Here is a 24,593-nt window from a genome sequence, read left to right on the forward strand (position 1 = left end):
TGTAATTTGTTTCTCAAATGATCTTGCTAGGAAAAATTGGCTTATTAACTAAATCTTAAAATGTTTAGTAGTTACTCATATGTTTTAAAATAATATTTTTAGGTTTTTGACGGAATTTAAAAAGATAATGAAGGTTTCAATACAAATCTATCCTCTCTTTTCTGAGAGGAGCACTTATATTCATAAAATGTGAACAATCATGCAGAATGTTTTTATTAAAAATCTTTAAAAAAATTATAGAAATTGTTTTTACTCTGAAAGAGAATCAAGGCACATGCTGAAATTAGCATTTACGAAAACTATCTTATAATTTATTTATGAATAAAGTATTCAGTGAATCCTATCATATAATTTTTCTCTATAGTCTAACTAAGGATTTGAAAATGTGTAAATAAATTAATAATTTTTAATTATTATTGTTAATGTATTTTAATCCAAATAATTTAATTAAATAGCAAAAAGTTGAAGTGAGTGCTGCATACTGCTTTTCAGTTATTGTTAATTTTACTACATACTGCAGGGGGGGACCGTAGTTTTTGAAAAATAAATTAAGGTTATATTTTACACCTAACAGTTTCTTTATTTTTTAAACAGCCACACAGTTTTTGACTTAATTCCTGATATTTTCTTGTGTATTTTCTACATGTAGCAGACAATGGCAGAGATTTGTGCTCCGTTTGATATCTACAGAAGCCTTTTCTGGAATTCCTTTTATGCTATTTTGCTTGGTTATGTGGTGTTTTGGATTGGTGCTTGGGTACATGGTTAGTGCATGTGCTGTTCTTTAACATTTTATGAAATTGAGAACTAATATATGAACTGACTGATATATTTCCCTTAGTAAAATAAATACATTTGATATTTAAATTTTTGCTTTACTTTTAAGAATACTCTGATATGACTTTAAGAATACTCTGATCTTGATCAGAAATCAAAGTTCTTTTCAATAAACAATACAATAAACTTCTGATTATTTGTGCACTATCCTGTAGAAAAATTCTGAATTGGTGCACGAGTAGATGGGGGATCTTTTGGCTTTTTGGAAGAAACTCATATGCAATGAATCTCATTTCTATGTATTGAAATGTAGTTTAGGTTGTAACTTATGATTTAACAAATTCTTCTCTGGTATTGTAAAATAGGAAGGTTCTGTCAATTATGAAGTAGTAGCATAAAATGATCGGTAGATCGACACTTGTGTAGCCAAGTGTTCAGTCCGAAGACCTTTACTCCCATATATCACTTGAAATTCATAGCCTCGAAAAATCGTAAGTTTGTGAAAATCCGATAGATGGAAGGGCATCTGTAAGTTAAATGATGAAATAAAATACTGAATTCTATCTTATTTAGGGCCTCTGTTAGAATTAAAGTTTTACTCAACAGCTTAAAAAGCTGTTAGAATTAAAGTTTTACTGAACAACTTAAAAAGGGCTGTATCCGGGCTCTGATGAATTTAAGCCTAAATGTAAAGTTTAATGTACTATTTAAAAAAATGATGTAACACAAATTATTTTACATCACGTGAATGAAACTAAATAAAATGGTTCAAGTGTTGTGTAAGAGAGTGGAAAGAAACAGTATTGGAGAAAATTTAAATGGAGAAACTGTGGTACGAAAACAGAGGCTCAAAAAGACTATTCCCTGCCACTAAAATTATCGTTCTCAAGCGGAATGATTAAGAGGGGAGAAAATGACCATCCATCCGAGGTCGATAAGTTAAAGTTAACCATTTTCACGTACCATATTTGGTTACACCTGCTAAAAGTGACGTAAGTGCTTTCCCCTCTTCCGTGGAGGGGGATGATAGTATTAGATGTGCTTTAAAACTTTATCATGGTACTTCACTATGTTGGGTTCATTGTCACTTGGCACGCATTTAGGAATATAAAATATGGTTCCCATTCCCTATCATGCTGTAAATGTAAATAACTGGCTCTGCCAATATCTTATCAGCAGATATGACAGTACAGCCAAACTGGCCATAAGGAATTTCCCATTCCCAAACAAGCTGTATTAAATTTATTATACTTCCTGGAGCTTAAGGTTTTTCTTCTTTAAGCATCCCAGCTTCGATCTGTGGGTTTGTTTTTGAAGGGAGATTTGCATTCAAAAGTTGGTATCAATATCAAAGTCTTATTTATTGCTGAAATAAAAAAAATTATGAGATCAAAAATATGATCTCCTGAAATTGTGATTGAGTTTCATAAAGAAAGAAATGCAGGAGCTAATTTTATTTAGGACTACAGTGCATCACTTTGGCTAGCATTATAATTTATCTAAAAAACTAAGAAATATCGGAGCCTGGATCTGGTGCAATTTAAGCACTGTAGCTACATTCACACAGTGGTCTATGTTTCAGTTGATTAGTGTGTCTTGCTTTTGTAAGATTAATGCTAAAAATGTATGTAAGATTGCTACTTGCATTATATCCCACACAACTAAAGATGCAATGATCTAATTTTATATATAGAAAAAGATTTTGCTATTGTCTTTTTAAATAAAGCTTAATTGGAAAAGTCATCATGACATAAAAAGCGTATGGAGCTGATTACTACTATGTATTCACACATTTTTTTATGTTTATTTCTTTTCTAGTGATAGATCAATCCAGCCACATGTGAAACATTTTTTGAATTTGTAATTATACGTAAGGCTTTTTCAGTCATGCCTGATTAGATAACATACAGAACATTAATTGTGAGCTGATTGCAGTCAGTAGGAATAGGTTTAAAAATTCTGTTGTTTTCTTTGACTATTTGAGTCCCCCCTCATTTAAAATTTTCTGCTATGCCATCAAAATAACTTTCTACATTTTTATCTAAATAACTATTCTAACCTCTAAATAACTACTGCCTTATCTCCCTAATATACAATGTAATATTTATTATTCTAGTTCACAAAATTGAAAACAAGTGCATTATGCTTTTTATTGTTGAAGCATAATGCACTTGTTGCTTTTTATTGTATTAATAATACAACTTAGTTTTTAATCTAGAAATGAAGGAATATGAGAATTCTCTGTGATTAATATCCATTATTTCCGAATCCTGAATCTCCATGTCTAAACTACACTGCTGGCCATTAAAATTACAACACCATGAAAGAACGCAAATACACTCATTGCCATAAAAATTTGCGCACCAAGAAAGAGTTGTCATAATGAAACGAAATTTTATGTATTTTATGTATTAAAGTACTACTTTGATATAAGTAAGTCATTAGAAAATCAAAGAAAAAAAAGGATAATTTATTGCAGAAAAAAGTACACATGAACGGAAGTTTTAGTACTTTGTTGGACCACCTCTAGCGCGAATGCACGATGCGATACAAGCGAGCATTGAGGCATACTAGTTCCGTATGGCGTCCTGAGACATCTCGTACCACAGTTGCTGTAAACGCGCCTCTAGTTCGGCCAATCTCGTAGGCTGTCGAACTTGCCGTTCCAAATGATCTCAGCTATGCTCGATTGGTGACAAATCTGGGGATCGAGCAGGCCGGAAAAGGGTATTAATGTGGCGGAGGCAATCTTGTGATTTGTGCTGCGCGTGGCCGAGCAATGTCTTATTGAAAACAGGTTCCTGGGAGCCCTGCCATGAGTGGCAACAGGTGTGGCTGAAGGATGTCATGGACGTACAGCTGTCCAGTCATTGTGCCATGGATCAAAATTAGGGATGACCGTGTATCGTAAGCAATGACACCCCATACCATCACATCAACTGTGGGACGATGTGTCGCTGTACCACTAACTAATGGTATGTGTCTGCAACCCGTGCCCCGCTGAAGTCATTTTAGTGGCCCCACATTTGAATCTGAAGAATAATTGAAGAATTTTAATAAATTTTGATTTCAAGAAAAATTGCCTTCTGAGCTTTTGGTCGTATTTTTTACTCTTATTCTTAATATTATTTGAGATAAAATTTTCCGAAAATGAGAAAATTTTCAAAAATTTCACTTTATCTTATGTAATTTTAAAAATAAAAAATTTGACTACGCATAAAATCTCACTTCCATAAAAAGAGTAGATTCTTATCTCTAACACGTTTGCAACAGATGCCAATCTTTCGTTAATACTTCGCCAAAGATGACGTTGTGCATGCTGCTACTATAGAGGGGAGGGGAAATAAATTAACGGAATTCTCTTTATCTTAATGTTGTGATCAGTTTTCAAAGGGAACGGTGATCGTAAACATGCTGTTTGATTTGGTGATAAGTAGATTTTCTACAGTTGATTTTAAGCTAGGTTACTCATGCTCATTTCAGATTCTATAATTCAAAAGCGTTTATGGTCATTGAATGAGTACATAATGGCAAACTTTTTTATTTTTTTTTTTTTTTTTTTTAAGGTGGTCTTTTTTTTTTTTGGTTGTTGTTGTACATAAGGGTAAGGCAGTTTGCTTATTTTCATTGACAATGTAGTTGTGATGAAGGAATACAACATTATGAGACTAAGCACAGTGAGAAATGTTCTGCATTGGAAGGTCATTTTCGAAGTGATAAGGTGAGTGAATTAAAATCAAAACTAAATTTTCAGCAGGCTTTCTTCACCACAGCGAATAAAGAATCTCAAAATAGTGTTCGTGTTAGTTACATGATTGCTAAGCGTGAATAACCCTTTGCTGATGGACAATTTGTAAAAGAATGTCTTCAGAGTGCAGTTGATGTGCTTTGCCCATCACAGGCTCAAGTCATATCGAATATTAGTTTGTCTGGTGTGACAGCGAGATGCATAAAGGATCTCGCAACAGATATATTCACTAAATTAAAATCCAAATGCAAAAAAAAAAATGAGTTTTACTCTGTAGCGATGGATGAATCAACAGATACTGCACAGCCATTTTGATTCGTGGGTTTCATAGAGACTTCACAATTGTAGAGGAATTGGCCAAACAGATTTGTATTCGAGTCTGATACAAACTTTGGATAAATGTGATTTAGACTTCAGTAATATGTGTGCTATAACCACCAGGGATGGTGCTAAATCTATGACTGGAGTGAAAATAGGAGTAGCAACATTATTCAGATCTGGTGTGAAGGGAAGTGGAAATAATATTATGATAACTTTCCACAAAGAAAATTTGTTCAAAAAGTCCTCAAGCTTTGAACATGTGATGAATGTTGTAAAAGTGGTTAATTTCATTCGGTTTAAAGGACTTAATCACAGGCAATTTCAACAGTTCTTGAGTGATCTGGAAGCTGAATACGGTGATGTTTTGTATTACGCGGAAGTACGTTGGTTGAGCCGGGGAAAGATGCTTCCGCGCCTGCTTTCTTTGAAGAGCGAAGTTCAATAATTCATAGAATTTAAATGGAAATCTATTCACGAATTCAGTGATGAGAAATGGTTGAGAAACTTTGCATTTCTTGTCGATATTACAGTTCTTCTCAATGATTCGAACTACCACTTATTCGGAAAAGATCTACTTGTTCATGATCTTTATTACTTTGTGGAAGCTTTTGAGACAAAATTAATCCTGTGGGAAAGTCAGTTCCTAAATAAGAATTCTGCTTACTTCTCAAAAATTGATGGAGTGTGTGAAGAACTCTACAACACGGAATTCAAATAATTATGTACAATGCATTTCAAATTTGAAAGAGGAATTCAATTGCAGATTTTCCAATTTTCGTGAAAATGAAATTTTTATCAGAATGCTCTCCTAGCCATTTTCAGTAGACGTTGGAAGTGTTCCACCTGAACTTCAATTAGAATTTATAGATTTACAGTGTGACTGTGCAGTAAAATTCAAGTTTCTTAAAAATCCTGCATTAATTGATTTTTATTCGAAGTACGTGACCGAAGACAAGTATCCAGGAATTCGTAAATATGCGCTCTTCATATCTTTAATCTTTGGCAGTACCTACATATGTGAACAGCTTTTTAGTGAAATGAAAATCCTAAAATCAAAAACACGGCTGAGAGAGAGACATTTGGAAGAAACTTTACGAATTGCAACAACACATTAAACCGGATATCGAAGCTTTAATCAAGCAAAAACAATGTCAAATTTCACATTAAAAACTAAAGTAAATACCACCCCTCGCCAGTAATGCAAGTTTTTTTTTTTTTTTTTTTTTTTTTTTTTAGTTGTAAATACATTTTGTACTATCGCTCTGTACAATCATCTTTATCCTTTTTTTCTCCATAGTTAAAAAAAGTTGCAAAACATTTTAATTCGATTTTCATTTGACTTTTTGCACCAATGTATACAAACCTGCAACACTATCTCTTCGCTTAGAATCAACTGTAGTCTTCCAAAATAAACCTCCCTTTTTTATATAAATTTTCTGACTACACTATTTTTTTGACAAACATGTGGCCCGCGGATCTTTGTGAATTTATTGATGTGGCTCTCGGGCATGAAAGGTTGAAGACCCCTACTGTAAAGCGAAGACAGAATTGAGACATTCACCACGAGGCATTCACGCACGAACACGATTGTCATCACTGGTTAAATTGAATCTAGATTCGTCGCTGAAGACGACCTGGTTCCATTCCGTTGAAGTCCAATCCTGTCATGCGTGACGCCATTCCAAACGGAGGACGCGTCAGTGGGTGCATATCATTGGCAGCACACGTAATGGGTGCCACGATACCAGATGTCCTTCAACCAGGCGCCTTGCGATGGTTCAGGAAAACGCAGGGGCGTGTAATGAAGCTGCTGCCTGTGTCTGGATAGCGGCCAATGAGGCCGTTGACTCTATGTGTGCATGTCGTATGATGTGGCAGTCTTCTCGACGACTGGTCTGTCGAGGGCGTCTTGAGCCTGGTAGCCGTGTAAATGACGTCTCTTCTGTCCACTGACTCCAACACCTCCTCACAGTCAAATCAAAACGGCCTAACTGACGAGCTACTCGCCGAGCTGACCACCCAGCTTCCATCATCCAGATGATTCTTCCCCTTGCGAACTCTGACAGCTGCTCATATTGGCTTCGATGGCGGCGTAACGGCATGTCTACCTCAACGTTTCCTTAGCAAAAGATTAGGTACACTCAAACAGGCTCTGCTTACCTGATTTATACTCCAAGAAAAACGAAGTTCAGTGCCCTCTATTGGCATTACGCAGTGCCCAGTCACTCTGCATTTCTAATCATTTACATAGCTACCCGACATGTACCTTCATGCCAAGTTTCGTTACAATCCCACAATTATCTCTTGGTGCGCAAATTTTTATGGCAATGAGTGTACAAAAAAGATATTTATTACACAGTATGGCATGAAGACAAAATGATTAAACTTGTAATCAGTTTCGGGGTTTACAAGGGTACGAAATTAGTAGAAACAGCTGCCGCGCCTGGCAGCTAAAATGGCCCTTACCCGATTAGGCATAGAGTCGACCTGGGCTTGGATGACGGAAACGGGCAACTCATTCCCTACTGCTTCAAGTCTATGCCACTCTTTATCAACCGTATTAGTTGAAGAGGAGTGGTGGGCTAATCTCTCAGCAACCTATGACCAGATGTTTTCAGTGGGAGACCGTGGAGGCCAGGGCAGCAATTGAATGCCATGCGTATTGAGGAAGGTCAGAACACGAAATGCAACGTGTGGTCTTGCATTATCATGCTGGAAGATGGCGTTTGGTAGGCCTCTAAGCTAGGGCACAACCATTGGACGTAAGATGTCAAAAATGTATCGATCTGCGATCAAATTACCGACGATCCGAACTAGAGATGTGCGTGTCGTGTACCCAATGTCTGCCCAAACCATCACACCAAGTGCAGAGCTCCTATGCCGATATCGAATGCAAGCAGGCGACGTGTGGTCTCCTTGAAGCCTCCAGACAAGTATACGGCCATCAGAATACTGCACACAGAATTGGAATTCGTCTGAAAAGACGACATTGTGCCACTCCTGTGACCAGTTTTGTCGTTCGACGCACCAGAGTCGCCGTCTCGCTCTATACTGCATTGTCAAGAGAAGCTGAAGTAATGGTCGCTGTGCTGATAGTCCACTTTGCTGCAAACGCCGACGCACTGTACAAGCGGTTACTGTGTGGACTGCAAACAAGCCCATTTCCTGACTAATGGCCCGTGATGTAGTTGTACGGTTTTGCAGGGCTGACCTCACAATATGTCTGCCCTCTTGAGCGTTAGTCATGGCAGGGCGTTGAGATTCTGCATACCGTTCATTATGACCTTCAGCGACCCCTTGATTCCATATTCGTATAGCAGTATGTCGACCAGTGCGATGGGCGATATCATGGAACGTTCATCCACACTTTCGATAGGCAAAGATCCTTCCTGCCTCTATTGAAATCCGACACTTGCTGTTTAGATGTCTTCTTCTTATTCGAGATCTAACAGAATGTTCTGAGCAAACTTCGAACTTTCAAAGCACTTTCCGAATGAAATATCCGGAACACACAACTTTTCTTCTATGCAGTGCTTCAGTTGTCGTTTCTCCCTCCTACGTCGTCTAAATGCGCTGAAGTACTAATCATTTGCATATCCAACCTCTTCTTCCTTCCTTGTGATTTTGACGTTCGTCAGATCATTCCTCCCTGGTGTTGCATTTTTAATGGCCAGTAGCTTTGCATTCCAAGCTCCGGTTTAATTTTAAAAACTCGAGTTATGTGTTATTTATTGTAGGTATAGAATTTAAGCATTTAACGTATATATGTAAATATTTATTCATAGCCTTACATACCCAAATAACCATCCTGAATCATAATAATATTCCTATTATAGTCATGGAAAATAATGTTTAACTAGATTTTTGTGGAGTAATTTTAATTATAAAAGCTGTCCCCTTCCTAGAATTTCGCATGATCTCATTACATCTGAATTGTTATTTAAAATATCAGTTTTATTGTAAGTTATATTATATTAATGCAATGCTAAAATATGCCTTTTTGATAAACTATAATATGAGTGTTAAACTACAGTAAAACTGCCACAAATATACTTGTAAATATTTAAATTTACATAAATAAATTTTAAATATTGATTTATGTAAATTTAATATTTTTCATGCTTCTTGTGTGCATTGAAAATATAAAACTTTTCCATGAAAGTTTTTAATATACTTTAAAATAGACTTAATATGGAGAATTCCAGTATAATTTTTTGTTGTTACACCCAATCTGGAGCTTAGCATTGTTTAGTGTTTTTTCGTATTTTCACCTTCTTGATCAGTTATAAAATTCTCTTGCTAAAATATGTTATGAAATTATATAAAAGTATGTTTTTATTAGTTTCTGGACTGCCAGTTTTTTGAGTTAAATTTCTATTCATTATTGTTATTGATGTGTGACATTTCTAGATAGCAATATTTTCTGAGTCATCGTTAAGTCAGTAATTTCATATCTAAAAAGGCCCAGTCTAAATTATTAAATTTCTTTTGTCACACTGCTTGCATTGCATGCTTCAGGTTTAAAACAAAATGTTTCATTTTGCATCATATTTTTGGCGGTTTTTTTTATTGTATCATGATTGTTTAACGATATTTCTAATTTGGCACCATTTGAAACATTTTCCATTTTATTATAATAATTTCACCTCTATCATTTTATAATTTTTATTTTAATTTTGAAAATAATTCCTAAACCATGGTTGACCAATATCGGTTGTGTGTTTTAAACAAGTAGTGTTATCTAGGAATTAAATAACCTCTGGTTTATTTGATTTCTAATTGGAACCTTCAGTAGCTGTACCTTTATAATTTTGTTATCTACAATCAGAATACTTTGATAATCTTTTAAATTTAAATGATTTTTTAAAAATTTCCTTTAAAATGCTTTTGCTTTGTACTAACTTTAAGACTGTTTAATAAAGGCTCTTTCTGCTAATCTCTTCCATTGCAGCCCACCAACGGCCAGGCAGTATCTGAATAATGGTAGTTTGACGTAGACTAATAATAAACTGACGTAGACTAATAATAATTTATAATCTTCCCTATGTGTAACGTGAATATGAACCTCCATAAGCCTTGTGATTAAAGACTTCCACAGAGACCATCTCTCCCGTTAGGCAGATAGCCTTTTCATTCTTTTCCGTTACAAAAATCCAAACCAGAACTTCCTTCTACTATATTTTTAATTTTTTATGCACTTAAAACTATTAACTTTTTTTTTAGATTCATATCTTTTAACTAGTGGACATGAATTTGAAGTGTAATTATTGTATTGTAAATATAATATCTGATAAAGCAAGGAAATTTGTGAATTTTTTTTTTTTTTTTACCATTATTAGTTGGCACTCCTAGAAGGTAAAGAATAATATATGTGTGTATATATGTATAACGTTGGGGGATTCGATTCAGTCAAATAAAAGAAAGAAATCGAGTTGTTTATGAAAAATTGCAACTCTTCATCAAAGTACAGATCACAGTTTAACTTTATTTACCATTTTTCTGAATTTTTATTTCTGCATAATTTTTTTTAATTTTTGAAAGAAATTTTTTACTTTTTACAACCAATAATCAAAAAATGTCACATGAAAACTATTTATTATTGACTTTAAAAACTAATTATTGACTTTTAAAAGAAGCTAAAACTTTTCTTGATATAATTTTTTTGAAGTCGTGCATTTTTATGAAATTAAAAAATTGATAGGTATCTTATCAAAATCTGTCACTACTATATCAATGACCCTCTGACCTGTAACAGACGAATGTTTATTCAAAATACAAATAATTATTAATTACTGTTTGTAATTCTGTCTGCTCGTTATGTGTATTTCTGCTGTAATGTGTATTCTCCTATTTCACTTAATTTCTCTGCATATCTACTTTCAAGTCATATGATTATATATTGTTAAGTTCTTCCCATAGCTTAATTTATTGTAAAAGCGTCATTTAATGTAAAATTATAGTTTGTTTCCTGACAAAGAGTTGCAGTTTTTCTTAACTACTCCGTTTCTTCCACTCATTCTGCATCTTCCATGTAATGTTCTTTTCCTTTTATCCTTTGCCTTTTAGTCTTGAAAACCATGAAAGTTAAAAATTCATACAAATTTGTTTGCTTGATCCAATTATTTGTAGCAGCAATTAGTGCATAATAAATGGAATTTTGTATTTCCTTTCCTATGCTTCTGTTTTATATTAATCGATAATTTAAAGTAATCTATGAATAAATTCAAATATTCTGTTCTAAGTATAATTAATTTCTGAGTATAGTTTAAAATAATCTATAAATGTCTATGAATAAAACTAATGATTAAGTATTTGAATGAACCAGTCTTAAGCAATTTAATATATAAACTTGTTTCTAATTTTCTACCTTCTTTTAACAAAAATCATTTCTGTTAAGCTACTTTCTTGAGTTCCATTTTCCATAGCTGAATAAATTTCAGATTCTCCATTAGCATATGTTTATAATTTTTTAGATATTTAATTAAAATATGAATTCATTACTTTCAGAACTTATTTAATAAGAAGAATACCAATACGAACACTTACGTCGATGATTGTATCTACTTTGAACTTACTTCTTTCATTTTAAAATGCAGAATATTTTCTTGGAAAGCACTGAAATGCCATATTTTATTACAAAAGAATTTTCCCTATAAAATACTATTGAGTAAAATTTTAATTTCTTATTAATCTCTGTCTCGTGATATAAATAAGGTGCAAGATTTCGTATAATTTAAGCATAGGAATATGTTTTATGTGAGCATTATTTTAATGAAATTGTGATCTTGAAAAAGGGAGAAATGAAGCCAAAAATTATTTTTTGGGTGGAAAATACCAAAAAATAGCTTAATCCATTCAAAAGTGTTATTTCCTCTGTTTTAACAGAGCTTATTTAAACGTAAAAGATATTGGGTTTTTGTCTCTTTTTCTACGGACAAAACCCCAATATCTTTTACGACAAAATATCCCAATATCTTTTCTAGAGACAAAAACCCCAATATCTTATATGTATGTCAAAGTCAGAAGTTATTTATAAAATCAACAGTCCATTTTTAGTTCTGCCTCTTTTTCTTATTAAATTGATTTTTAAATTATTATATATGTGCATAATTTATTACATTTTTCTTGTTATAAATTGAATTGAGATAGCTGAAAAAGTATTAAGTCATTGTACTTCCAGTCTTTTTGCGGATAAGTAACATTTTTAATATCTATTTGAACTAAGTTTATGTTGCGATCCATGCACTAATACAAAAAATTTCAAATGGGTTTCTTAAAACGTTATAATATAACCACATATGAGCTATTTGTTAAATTTTAACTGGAGTCATCTTGGTTTTTCTCAAAGCATATCCAAAAATTTAACACTGACAAGAGAATATGTGGATGCCTCAGGTCACTGTATAATGCCAATGTTATGTATAAACCATCTTTTTTATTTAGTACTATTTAAATCGATTTCTCGCTCATGTTCTGTTCTTCAAGTCGCATTATTCTTTATATTTTAGTCTCATTTCTTCCTTAAAACTGTTTTTATACTAAAAATTCATGTTCGTGAAGAACCAGATTATTTCCTGAGTATATTAGGTGCTGCAAGTATGCTACTATATATATGTAATTAAAGAAAAGAGAACAAACTATAAAAGACCTATGTGGTCAAAAACTTTGCGCATTGAGTTGCAAAATTTAGAAAAAAGTTAAAACAAAATTCCTAGTTCGTACGCTAAAAAGTTGCTTAAATACTGTGGTTCCGTGAAAATATTAACATAAGTAAAATAAAGTGCAAAGAAATGTAAAAAAGATTAAATAAACAATATAAACACTTGAATATTTACAAATAAAATTCAATACTAATTGTAAGCAATATGCTGATCAAAGTAAGGCATATTTTAAACATTAGAATTAAAGTGCGACAGAAGACTTTAATTCTAATGTTTAAAATATGCCTTACTTTGATCAGCACATAAGTGCGACAAAAGACTTGAATAAAAATGTAAAAAAAAAAATTAATATATATATATATGATGTCGTAATTTAACGCGTAGAAAAAAACACTGCAACTTTTAACAGCTTTCGTTATTCATTCATGGCTGAGAAGACAGTAATGGCTGAAGGTAAAAGCTATATTGATGCAGTTAAACATATTGAGCTTGAAGAATTTCCAGTCTTCATTTTCGCGCATATAAAACCATCTTAGTAGACATTTATCCAATCATAATGAAATACGATTTCTGTGTACATTGGTTTTAAAAGCACGACGTAAGCATTTTGGACAGGACAGCAGAAGCGGCGCAGAGTTGTTTGTAGGGGTGAAAGCTAGGGAAAGGAATGATGTTGTTGTGCCAAGAGTATTTATACTAAGTATATTACAGAAAGTATTCTAAGCTATGATTGTTTAATTTAAGGTTGTCATGTAGTATGGAAAGATCTCGAATTTGAGAGAGCAGATTAATTTAGGAGGAGAGCACTAAATCTTGAATAATTAATTTTGAGGTCGCCAATTATTCGTAAAGCAGCCATCTTATTTCATTATATCTTACATATATATATTTATGGTAATATATTATATATTACACATAAGTAAGAAATACATAAAGTAAGAAATTTAGAATTTTTCACAAAGACCAAAAATTGAAATTCATAATTAATAAATTTCAAATAATCTTATAAATACATCAACGAATTTAAAAAAGTTAAAACCAAAACTTTTCAAACAAGCAAAACCCTATTTAAAAAAATTAATGAAATTTAAAGAAAAATAAACAAAAACAGAAGAGGAATTCAATCAACTTATATGCTACTTCGTCAGGGGGTAAACATTGAAATCTCTCTTCTATAAAAATCCTTGTTTTTCTATATCCAGAATTATCGATGAACCATTTCACTGTATTTTAATTAAAATAGTTCACCCAAAAATTCTGGCCCTTAGGCATGTTTAAATTTCGTTTTCAAAAGAATTGTTTTGTAATTACGCATATTGCATATATTATATATTACACATATCATTACTAACAACCTTTTTTCCCCATAGGTTTGGCGACCACAACCTCCCCCTCTCTTTGATGATGACGACGATGATGATGATGATGATGATGATGATTGGCTTAAGTGAAGTAGTGTTTGTAATTGGGAAAAAGTGATCTGCAAGTTAATTATGTGATTGAGCTATTTTTCTGAACATTTTTGTAATTTATAAACTACTACAAAAGTATTAAATCTTTTGTAATTACGTTTTTGATTCATTTTGACCCAATTTTAAGAATAATGCATTAAATGTATGGAAAATGAACAAAATATCAGAAATAATGGTCGTACTGATATACTGGAACGTCGTCGTAGTGTAACTTCCGGCATCCAGAGGAGATGGAAACAACAAACTCTTATAATCGCTCCTGCTACTGAAAGCAACTGCGGCGGTTTGTAACGATTTCTGCAAGTAAGTGGGTTTGAATCCACGCTTCTAGACACCCAATTATCTCACTTCGTATTACGCAGGAAGAGACAGGTGCTAACTACCAAAGTGGGCAAAAGCCAGTAGGCTGAAATAAATAAGGCAGAGCACGCCAACTGAGAAAACGGGCTTCAAAGAAAAGCCAAACGGCTAAAAGAGGAGGGTGCGCCTTTCAGCTAAAATGGAAAGAAGCAAAAAGCTAAAAATTGGTCCATGAAGGGGAGAGCCTTCATGGCTAAAAAAGAAAGGGAACAGGCGAAATGAAGCAAAGCCTATCGACAAAAAAGGGCTGAGAGGCTAAATGGCGAAAGTTAAAGAGAAAGCTTTGCAAACTTAAAACCAAAACGGGGGAAGTCATGACAGCTAAAACAGGAAGTGAAGGGACGGCTAGTAAGGTTACAATGCTAGTGGAATTTTTTAAAAAAATCTTTTTATATAAACGAACAATTAATTAAAGCACAGTAAAATTCAATTAAACATATAAACAGATATACAAACAAAATAATAATAATAATAACAAAATAAATAATTATAAATAACAATAATAGAAAAACATATAAACAGATATAGTTTGCTACAGATGTAAGTAAACACTATAGTGACTACATAATTGAACATCACGTTGACGTGAGTGGAAGGAAAAATAACAATTAGAATGACATAAACATTGTAGGATTAACGATAAACAAGTCTGAGTCGTTTACATGTATAAGTTGCATAATTGACTTCATTTCATTAAGAGTAGAATTAGATTTTGCCAGTGTTTCCAGTGAAAGCAATGGTGATGGAAAAAGAGATGTTCTTTCTTTTACTGTTATTGGACAAGACGTGATGCAATTCACAGTCACATCTTGAGTTCTTTTTATGAAATCTTTGAATATATTGCGGAGATGTATCATGATTTGTCAAAATTTGATTTAAAATGTGATCTGATTGTATACGAGAGAGAAAAAAATTTGTGGGAAAAAGGCGTAAGCGGAACGTCCTGTAGAGTCCTTATCCCATCTTTGCTGCTATGTTTTAAGTGATCCTTGCAGGACTTTATGTTTGGCCGAAATTTCTGAAAGTGGCACTTCAACATCTGACCTTGTTGTGTTGCTCTTTTTGCTTCGGAATTTGCTCTTTCGTTCCCTGCGATTCCAATGTCAACTTGAATCCAATTAAGCTGTAGAGAATGGGAATCTAAAAGTGTTTTTACGATTTCTTGTAGGCTAAGAAGGCTTCTTTTCGTAATTTTTAGTTATTCAGGAGATAAAAAGTGAAACGTATAAAAAATCAAACTCAAGCTTAAATAATTGGACATCTAGTCTTCTCTTTCAGTGTATCGCAATTGACAGAAGTGGCAAATATGACTACCGTCCTTGATCTTGGATATGTTGTTGACGTAAAGGAAGTAAGTCATTCTGTTTGCGATAAATAGGTGGCAAGAAATTTTGGGTTTTCAGAGATAGCTCTTGTATGGCCTCTTTCATTAGTTCGTCCCCCCCCCAAAAAAAACTATCAACAGTATGCTATCAGTGGATTTAATACTAAACAGATTTTTTTTTACATATGTGCAACTGATGACTGCTTCAATGTAGATATTTTAGGTGATACAGGTAAACCAAAGATTCACAAAGGTGCAGATCATATTAAATAAGTAAAGCTATCAAAGACATCGTTGCCTTTGCCTTAAAAAGAGGCATGCTGGATCTGTGCGTCATTTCGCAAGCAGCGATAGATCCGTGGAATCGGAGATAGCCAAAGCTGAAAGCATTAACCGAAGGCACCGTTTGAATGATGAAAGGCTGTCGGAATGTTGTAAGCTTGTGCAAGACAATCCGCTGTTGCGAGAGAGCTGAATGTGGACCGTAGTGTCATCAGTAGGCTGTGTAATCTTTATCAAAGGGATCAAAACCCCTGCAAAAAGCATGGATCTGGACGCTGCATCTCTCTGCTGCTAGAGGACGGCCTATATCTCGCCAAACCACCCTGTACGACCTCCCACATGCATTTTACAGAAATGGGCGCTATTGCCTGAATAAGGGATCAACGGCATTATTGTGAGCTTGTCGAGCAGGCATTTCAGCTTGAGGATATCATACCTGTTATTAGGATGTTTCCGTTGCACAATTTTTCTGATCCATTTGGTCTTTCGCGATGTGATAGTCGTAATACATGTGTTTTTGTATGTTTTTGCTTTATTGTTTGCTATTTGGTCTTGTAACGCCACACCAACCTCTTGGATCAATTTCACACAATATCCATTAAATAGTTTTAGTTTTATTCCGTGTTTTGCCTTTGTTGTTTGTTTTTTTAGGAGAAGTATATTTCAAGAATCAAGTTATTAAGATTTTCGCAGTGAAAAAAGGGTAAACAATGTAATTTTCCATTCTTGCTTTTAAGGATATGTGATTTAAAAAAAGAGAATTTGGTGAAAAACTACCACGAACTGTGTCTCTAAGGAATTCTGAAGAAAATAAATCTACAAATACGAAATCCTCGTCATATCTCAAAGATAACATTCCAATAATTGTACACATGGAAAAATTTGAGAGAAGTCGTGTCAACCTAAAGTTGGAATGAAATTTGAAACATGCAATATATAGGACCCGATTAAGGTAGTCTGTGGCCTTAGGCATATCATCCTCTCAAGGGCTTCTGAAACCTCCCTTCCTTGTTTTTAGAAAAAGAAATCAGGATTATAAAATTTTAACAAGACCATTGGGGGTCTCCTAAAACCAAGACTCTATGTTCCGGGCCTTTTGTAAATTAGGCAAGTTCTTAAAAAAATGACTTCAAGCTGCATTTTCTAAAATATTATTCTTAGATAGGTACTTGCAGTTATAAACATTTCAATTTTAAATCGATTATCTTATGAAACACTTTCATCGTCCCAGAAGAGAAGTTTCTGAAAATGTAGAATTTGACTTTTTATATGACTTTCGGTAAAGTGAAAATTGCAGTGGTAAAATGCTCAGTATGCTTTAGTGTGTTAAATAAAATAAGTTTTCATATTTATACATGCATAATTATTAGATATATGAGAGAAAATATTTACTGATATGTCTTTTTTCAATACATATTTACGACTGAAGTTATGTACTTCCAAAAAAAATTTTTGCAAACTTTAGTGAGCAACTTCAAAAAGAAAGTTTCTTGTTTTGGGCATTACAGATTCCGTATTGGAAAAACATCACGAATTGTTAAATCTGTAGATTGACCTGAGGTATAATTAAACAGGAATTACGCTGCAAGTTTTGTAGATAAAGATACTTAGTAAACTGATTCTTTTTTCTCCTGTGCGAGGATCACACAAAATGTAGGTTTTAAATTTAGTTAAACTTCCAACCGGCACTGCTTAAACTGTTTTCATAAAATTATGGTTCTTATTCTGAGAAACTTTGCAAAACTAAACCTAAAATGTTTATTAGTTTTTTACAGAAACTAATTTCAGCATAATTTTACTAAGCAGAGGGCACTCTTAGTTCAACAATGGGCCTAAATTGAGACATAACAGAAAATAACGTATATAACTGTATATATATTTAATGAGACACTTATGGTTGCGGTTTTTTGGCACTGGTTTCATATACAAAGTTCACCTGCTAATTGCAGACCAATGACTGATTCTGCATTTAAGCGGATTATGTATATTGTTTTGGTATTTGTATATGCAGAGAATACCGCTTCAGAGAGATAAGAACTTTAGAAGGGCAGAAATACACACTATCACAATACATATAAATTTTCTATATTTGCCCTTTCGCATTTTTATTTTTCGAGTTTGTTCTACTATGAATTCTTATTTTAATATTGATTTGTTTAGATACTGTGTCAAACATCTTATACATGGTTACAGTTATTAATAGTGTTGAGGAATTGTCTTGCTTTGATTCTAGTTTAATATTTACTTTAGATGCTTTAAGTTTATTTTACTTCAATCCTGCAGCTATAGCGCAGGACGGGTTTAAAAAATTTTGTTTTAAATTTTTAGCTTATTATTATGTTTCTTTATAAATACACTCTTAGACAACAACAACAACAACAAAGAAAGAAAGAAGAGGAAAAAAATGACCCACCGAGAAGATATAAAGCAAATTGGACACAAATTGATATGCATACAGGTTTTGGCGGAAAATGCAAAATTTTACATTTTGGCTGCCAATGAATGAACGGCTGTCGCTACAGCGCAACTGGCGGGATATTTAAGAGGAGAAATTACGATTCCATGTCATAAATTCTTCACGAATTTCATTACGTGTACTCTGGTAGACTATGCCTCGCATACAGGTGCTACTATAACTATGCCTCGCATACAGGTGCGCGAATGATATGCGCAGATATCAGAATTTGAGAGAGGTCGTGTAGTTGGCCCCAAAAGGCCGGTTCGTCTTATCGGCGAATAGCTCGACATTTGTGCAGGAGCGATGCCACTATTAGACGATGTTGGCAGGAATGGGTGAACCCTGGCCGCACACAGCGTCAAGAAGGAAGCGGTAGGCCTAGAGAAACGATAGAATGTGAAGACCGAGCAATCGTCAGTTCGGCACTCACAGCCCCAGATGCTTCATTATCATCAATTGTATGTGCAACTAGTGCTTCAGTGACCCCCAAGGACCATTCATAGAACGGCTCACAGAAAGGAGGCTGAGGTCACGGCGCCCCTTGCGCCGATTACCATTGACCTCTGTACAACAACCCCGTTTGCAGTGGTGTCGGGCTCGTTCGCATTGGAATGTCACTGACTGGAGTAGAATAGTCTTCAGTGATGAGTCCCGCTTTGAACTGAACCTCGATGACCAGCGAAGGCGAGTCTGGAGACGCCCCGGACAGCGGTGTGATACCAACCTGATTGTCTTCCGGCAGACAGCGTGATGATCTGGGGAGGCATTTTATTTCATAGTAGGACACCTTTGGTTGTCATCCGTCGCAATCTTACAGCACAACGGTACGTCGACGAAGTTCTAAGGCCCGTTGTGTTGCCCTTCATGTCACGCCACCCTAGGCTTACATTTCAGCAAGATAATGCCGGCCCCCACACTGCACATATTTCTAGTGCTTGCCGAACATTACCTTGGCCATCAAGGTCGCCGGATCTCTCTGCTATTGAGCACGTTTGGAGCATTATGGGCAGAGACCTCCAATCAGCTCGGGATGTTGACGATCTAACGCGTCACGTAATAGGCGAGCGTAATTGGCAATGTCGTCCACGTAGCCACGCAATTGGCGAGCCATCATAGTGCCTTGAAGGACGACCAAAAGTGATCGGTTCCAAAAAATTGCTTCCCGACATAGTCACACTTTGTCTAATCGCCGTATGCCGCTTGACAACAAATGACGGATCGAACCTCTGACCTGGCCGCCTCCACACTCGTCTGCGTTGGTCATCAACACTGAGACTAAATCGGGATTTATTGCTGAATATGACATGCCTCAAGTCGGTCACACTCCAGCTTGTCCGAGTTCGGCAAAAATACAATCGACACTGCCTATGATGTGGGGTCATTATATGCTATTGAAGTGGTAGGCCTCTTATGGACGTCGGCCAGTCGTGTCTGAATGATTTCCCTTGATACTACTGGCTGCCTGGAAGGTGGTAAATGATGTTGTTGATGTGGAAGTAGCCACAGTTATGATTGCGCGATCTTCGTGCTTATTTGTATTCCTGGGACGCCCTAACTATCCACGACGGTAGACTGTCCCTTCCGTAATTCATAGTCGCCAATACCGAGCATATATCATATTGCTCCGACGGAGGTTGCGGCCGATACATCTGTATGACCAACCTGCTTCTAATTTACTCCCCAGCTACGCATCTCATGTTCGCTTAGCGCCCTTGTCTCATTGGCGTCGAAATTTAAATCATTTGCATATCTCTTACCAGACTACATTCCTGCCGAGTTTCGTGGCTCGATTTCTTCTGGGTGCATATAGTTTTTTGTGACAGAGTGAATTAATTTTGCTTTCTCAGACAAGATTCTGAAATCATCTTATCAATACACGTCCTTTATAAAGGCAGAAATAGCTGGTTTGTGTTCTTCAGGCTGAACACGTTCAGAACGCGTTTGAAGTCATCAAGCACTTCTTAAAAAATAATATTCAAACAAATTTGTATTTTGCTTCCAATCTTGTTGTTATTTTCATTCAAAATTTTGTTTTCCATTTGTTCAAGATGGAAGCTATTGATGCCTTCCTTTGTAGAGTTGTACTTGTGTAAAACGTTTTGTAGTGTTTTACTTGTGTAGAACCTTAAATCAATATCCAATATTGAGATCCTACTAGACTGATAAGCGAGTTCGCTTCTTAGTCTGAATCTATCCAGACTGAATTAAGATGACAAAGTCCTGTGAAGGTTAAAAAAATCTTTTTATTAATCTTTAAACAGTAGGCATCATTTGTACATCCAAATAAAACTGCTTAAAGGTATTTAAAATAACATAAGTTGAAATTCAATTTCACGTTACGTAGTCGTTTGTGAAAAAAATGGTCTACTTAAGCTGGCTCAAATAATTTAAATGACGCATTTCTAATGTCGACTAACAAAGCCGTAGTAATCTTTGATAGAGCTGGCGAAAGGACGTAAACTGCAAGAGAGGAAGCGTTAAAAATCGCACTAAAGCATCCAAAGCAATCAGCTTAAGTACTCTAACAACCAATTTGTATTTCAGTGAGGGCTACGGAAGGAAGAAATTACAGTAAAGATTTAAATTATAATAACTAATTAATTAACACAAAATCCTTACACTTTTCGAAGAAATTACAGTAAAGGTTTAAATTATAATAACTAATTAATTAACACAAAATCCTTACACTTTTCGATGCACTCTAACCATGGATAAGTTTACTCTTACATGCATAAGTTTCCTCTTAAAAGCATACTTGGGCGTTTGCATCAAACTTTTTCTTTGCAATGATAGATTCATTTCGTTCATTTTCCTAAACATCGATCAAATATGCCAATTTTCATACCCAGACTTCAGCATTTAAACCGTTGCCACTATAAAGTTAGACCCATCAAAAGTGCTGCTAACTCTACATGCAGTTCCATCAAACTTATCAACATGTTTCCTTGAGACAAGAGCCTTACTTTAGTGTATAGCAGGAGGGAATCATGGTAGCTTCCCATATCTTCACTCATTAGGTCGAAGAGCCTGATTTTAACTGGTAGCGATTTTATATAAGTCATGATTTTTATAGTGTCATTCAACACTATCCTAATTTCCGAGAGCATTTGTCACGAGGTGAGTGCCTATGAAGAATACAATGGCTGCTGCTGCATTTCTTTGTCTTATCTTTAATTTTAGCAATTGCTCCAGCATTATGACACATTGATGCAAATATAAAAATTCAAAATTTTATCTCCTCCATGTTAATTGAATTTGGTATATATTTGTTAATATCTCTTTTTTTTATTAAACTTATTTGATTCTTCCTTTCACATTTCGAAATTTAGGTTCATTCCAAATAAAATTCACCCATTTTTTATGATTTATTTTTTAAATTTGTATTTTAAAATAATTTTTATAAATTTTTCGAAAAACCTTTTGAATTAAGGCCTATAAAATTTTTGCCATCAAATAATAAAAATAGATGTATTTCTAAGCATAAATAAATTCTTAAAATAGATGTATTTCTAAGCATACCAGCAAAAAATTAGAGTTTTCTATTCAAAATTTCCTAATATATACGTGAATTTACAGATTGGCGCTTTATGAAATTTTTGCCATCATCTTAAAATAGATGTATTTCTAAGCATACCAGCAAAAAATTCGAGTTTTTTATTCAAAATTTCCTAATATATACGTGAATTTACAGATTGGCGCTTTTTGAAATTTGGCATATTTGTTATAAGCGATAATAACGCCAAATGTGGTTTACTCATTTTGTTAAAATTATTTGGAAATTTTATTTACTAAATACTTTGCACTTAAAACTTAAAATTTAGTTCAACAGCAATATCGCAAATAATATTAAAACGAGTATATCTAGAATTTCCGACTCGCACTCTGGAGATATATTTTTTTCCCCTCCGTGCAGTTTTGCTATTGCTCGCTTTGAAATCGTTGAGTTTCTTTATCAAAAATTCATAAATGCTTTACAAAATATGAAATAGATAATAAAATTCCAAAGTTCTAAATTTGGGCTTCCAGATGCCCATATTTGGGTGGAGACGTACCTTATTCAAAATTCGATGGCTCTAGGTACCGTTGTTTTATCACAATGCGAGAAACATACATACATTTATGCAGATTCTTCATTATTTAATTTCTTTAAATATATTACCCGGCTCTAATATTTGGTGGCAACAATTTGAAAAGTGGATCAGACTTGTAAAGTTTTCGACGCAAAATGCCAAAACGGTATTATAAGCCCTTCTGGGCTAACGCCTTTTGGGCTAAAAAAGGAAAACGAAAATAGGTTGTTACAAATGGAGAAGTTTGCCAAGTGAATTATCGACAATCGGTCCAGCAGAACGGGAGATATAGAACTGTCCCCCCTTTTTTTGCGTGTATGTGTGTGCAAGGTTTACCTTTTCAACGTGTTCCTGCGAAGTCCCGATAGTCACGCCTTAACAATCACCTCTCTCTCTTTCAATTTTGTAAAACAAATTGAAAGCGGAAAGAAGTTTTCGTCCCTCTGCGTGAACTTCTTATTCACTTCTTTTATCACTAAACCCTTAATGGTTTCGTTCACTTTTCTTTAGCCATTGCTCTTTCTTAATTAATTCAGTTTCCTTAACGAAGTTGTGGAGGTAATTGCATTAATTTGCAAAGGTACTCCGGAAGCCAACGCCTTGGGCCGATAGTCACAATGATCCACCTATGGACTTGTGCCTTTTGTGTTTTGAAAAGAGCTCTTTCTAAATACACATCCATCGCGATTGACGGACTTCGTAAGGTACTGGAAGAGGGATGGAAATCATACACCTGGAAATTTTACGTAAAGCCCTTCTCTTACGTAAAATCACGATGTAAAAAAAAAAAAAAAAAGAGAGAGAGATACTATCTGCTCGTATATTTAAAATAACACTCTTTAGAATTTTAAGCATTAATTAAAGGGTTCCGAAATCGTTCTGAAAGTATGTAAACACTCTATCCAACAGTTTCCCACAATATTTCATTTAATTAAAAAAAAAAAAAAAACTCTTCCAAAAGATTAAATATTTCACCGTCTGATGTGCTGGTTGGTAGAAGTCTGAAATGAAGTAGCTCTTTCCGATAGGTTTGTAAGTAACAATGAAGAGAAAATAATCCTTTTTTTTTATCGGAAGCTTTTCTGCCTCGTCAGATGCTTCCAAATCGAACACACAACCAGCATACAATTTGATTTTTAGACCACTGTTAAAAATCTTCTTTCTCTTTTTATTTTTTCTCCTTTTATTTATTCTTTAAGTATCTTTCTCTTTTTCTTTATTATTTTTTTGGGAGGAGGGGGTGAAGAGTTAGAAAAAGAGAAAAAAAAAATAATATTCCTTAGTAGGATAGGAAAACACTGAGCGTACTAATTTAAAGCTTCCTCTGTAAAGACCCATATTAAAAATTCAAATTTTGTTGTATTTTTACTAAAACTTGTTACTCCACCAAAATTATCGTAGTTAAAAAGCCTCCTTATTTTATTAACCGTGGCTGTATGACCAATCATTCGAGATTAGGGATTTAGTTGTGTAACTTTTTTCACACCGCCTCATATGCATCATCTGAATTAGTAATTCAATAAAGCAGTATTTATTTTAATTATCTAAACTCTCTCTCTTCTTTTCTCTCTCTTCTTTATCTTCTTTTCAAGTACAGCTTAACCTTAGAATCTGCTCTTTAACCTCAAAGTATCTCTGAGGAAACTTGTGCATAATTTTGTATCAATATTTCATCATGCTGACAATAATTGACTCTGTGTAATAATATTAGTATTCAAAGCAAATATTAGCATTAACTAATCAACAGCGGAAACTTATTCAAATTTAAATCTTCATATAATATCTTAAATTTTTATAGATCAAAGATCTCATTTCCTTCTCGCTCATGCGGCAAAAATATAAAACTATTAAAAAAAAAAAAAAAAAAAAAAAGGAAGAAAAGAAAAGACAGGCACGTGTTGTCCGTAAGATTTTGTTTAGCTGCAAAGCGATTACGTTACGCACGTTTTCTTTTTATTTGACTGAATTCTTTCCCTTCTTCTCTCGTAGTCCAAATTAAAACAGATAACGGAAAGAAAGAACAAAATTTTTTTTATTCTTTTTTTTATTTTTGACTTTATCAATAGGCACGGGTCATTTGGCGCCGTTACTGGCGGTGATATCCATTTGGCTTTACTCTG

General features: G+C 34.3%; 1 protein-coding gene across 7 annotated transcripts in view; it reads left to right on the top strand.

The window, feature by feature from the left end:
* Window positions 1–14,075, top strand: part of LOC118180898 (FK506-binding protein 15-like) — a 138,686-nt gene extending 124,611 nt beyond the window's left edge. For 3 of the 7 annotated variants that reach the window (XM_035349966.2, XM_035349965.2, XM_035349967.2), the window contains 2 exons: window positions 650–764; window positions 13,878–14,075. In XM_035349966.2, the coding sequence (XP_035205857.1) occupies window positions 650–764; window positions 13,878–13,909 (147 nt within the window). In that variant the 3' untranslated portion in view covers window positions 13,910–14,075. Of the gene's footprint in view, window positions 1–649; window positions 765–13,877 lie in introns of those variants that run through there. The other 4 variants (XM_035349968.2, XM_035349969.2, XM_035349971.2 and 1 more) reach the window with 2 other exon arrangements.
* The last annotated feature ends 10,518 nt before the right edge of the window (window positions 14,076–24,593 follow it).

This window comes from Stegodyphus dumicola, chromosome 1 (genome assembly GCF_044657685.1).
Source record: "Stegodyphus dumicola isolate Sdum_Otavi_A_Nest chromosome 1, ASM4465768v1".
NCBI lineage: Eukaryota > Metazoa > Arthropoda > Arachnida > Araneae > Eresidae > Stegodyphus > Stegodyphus dumicola.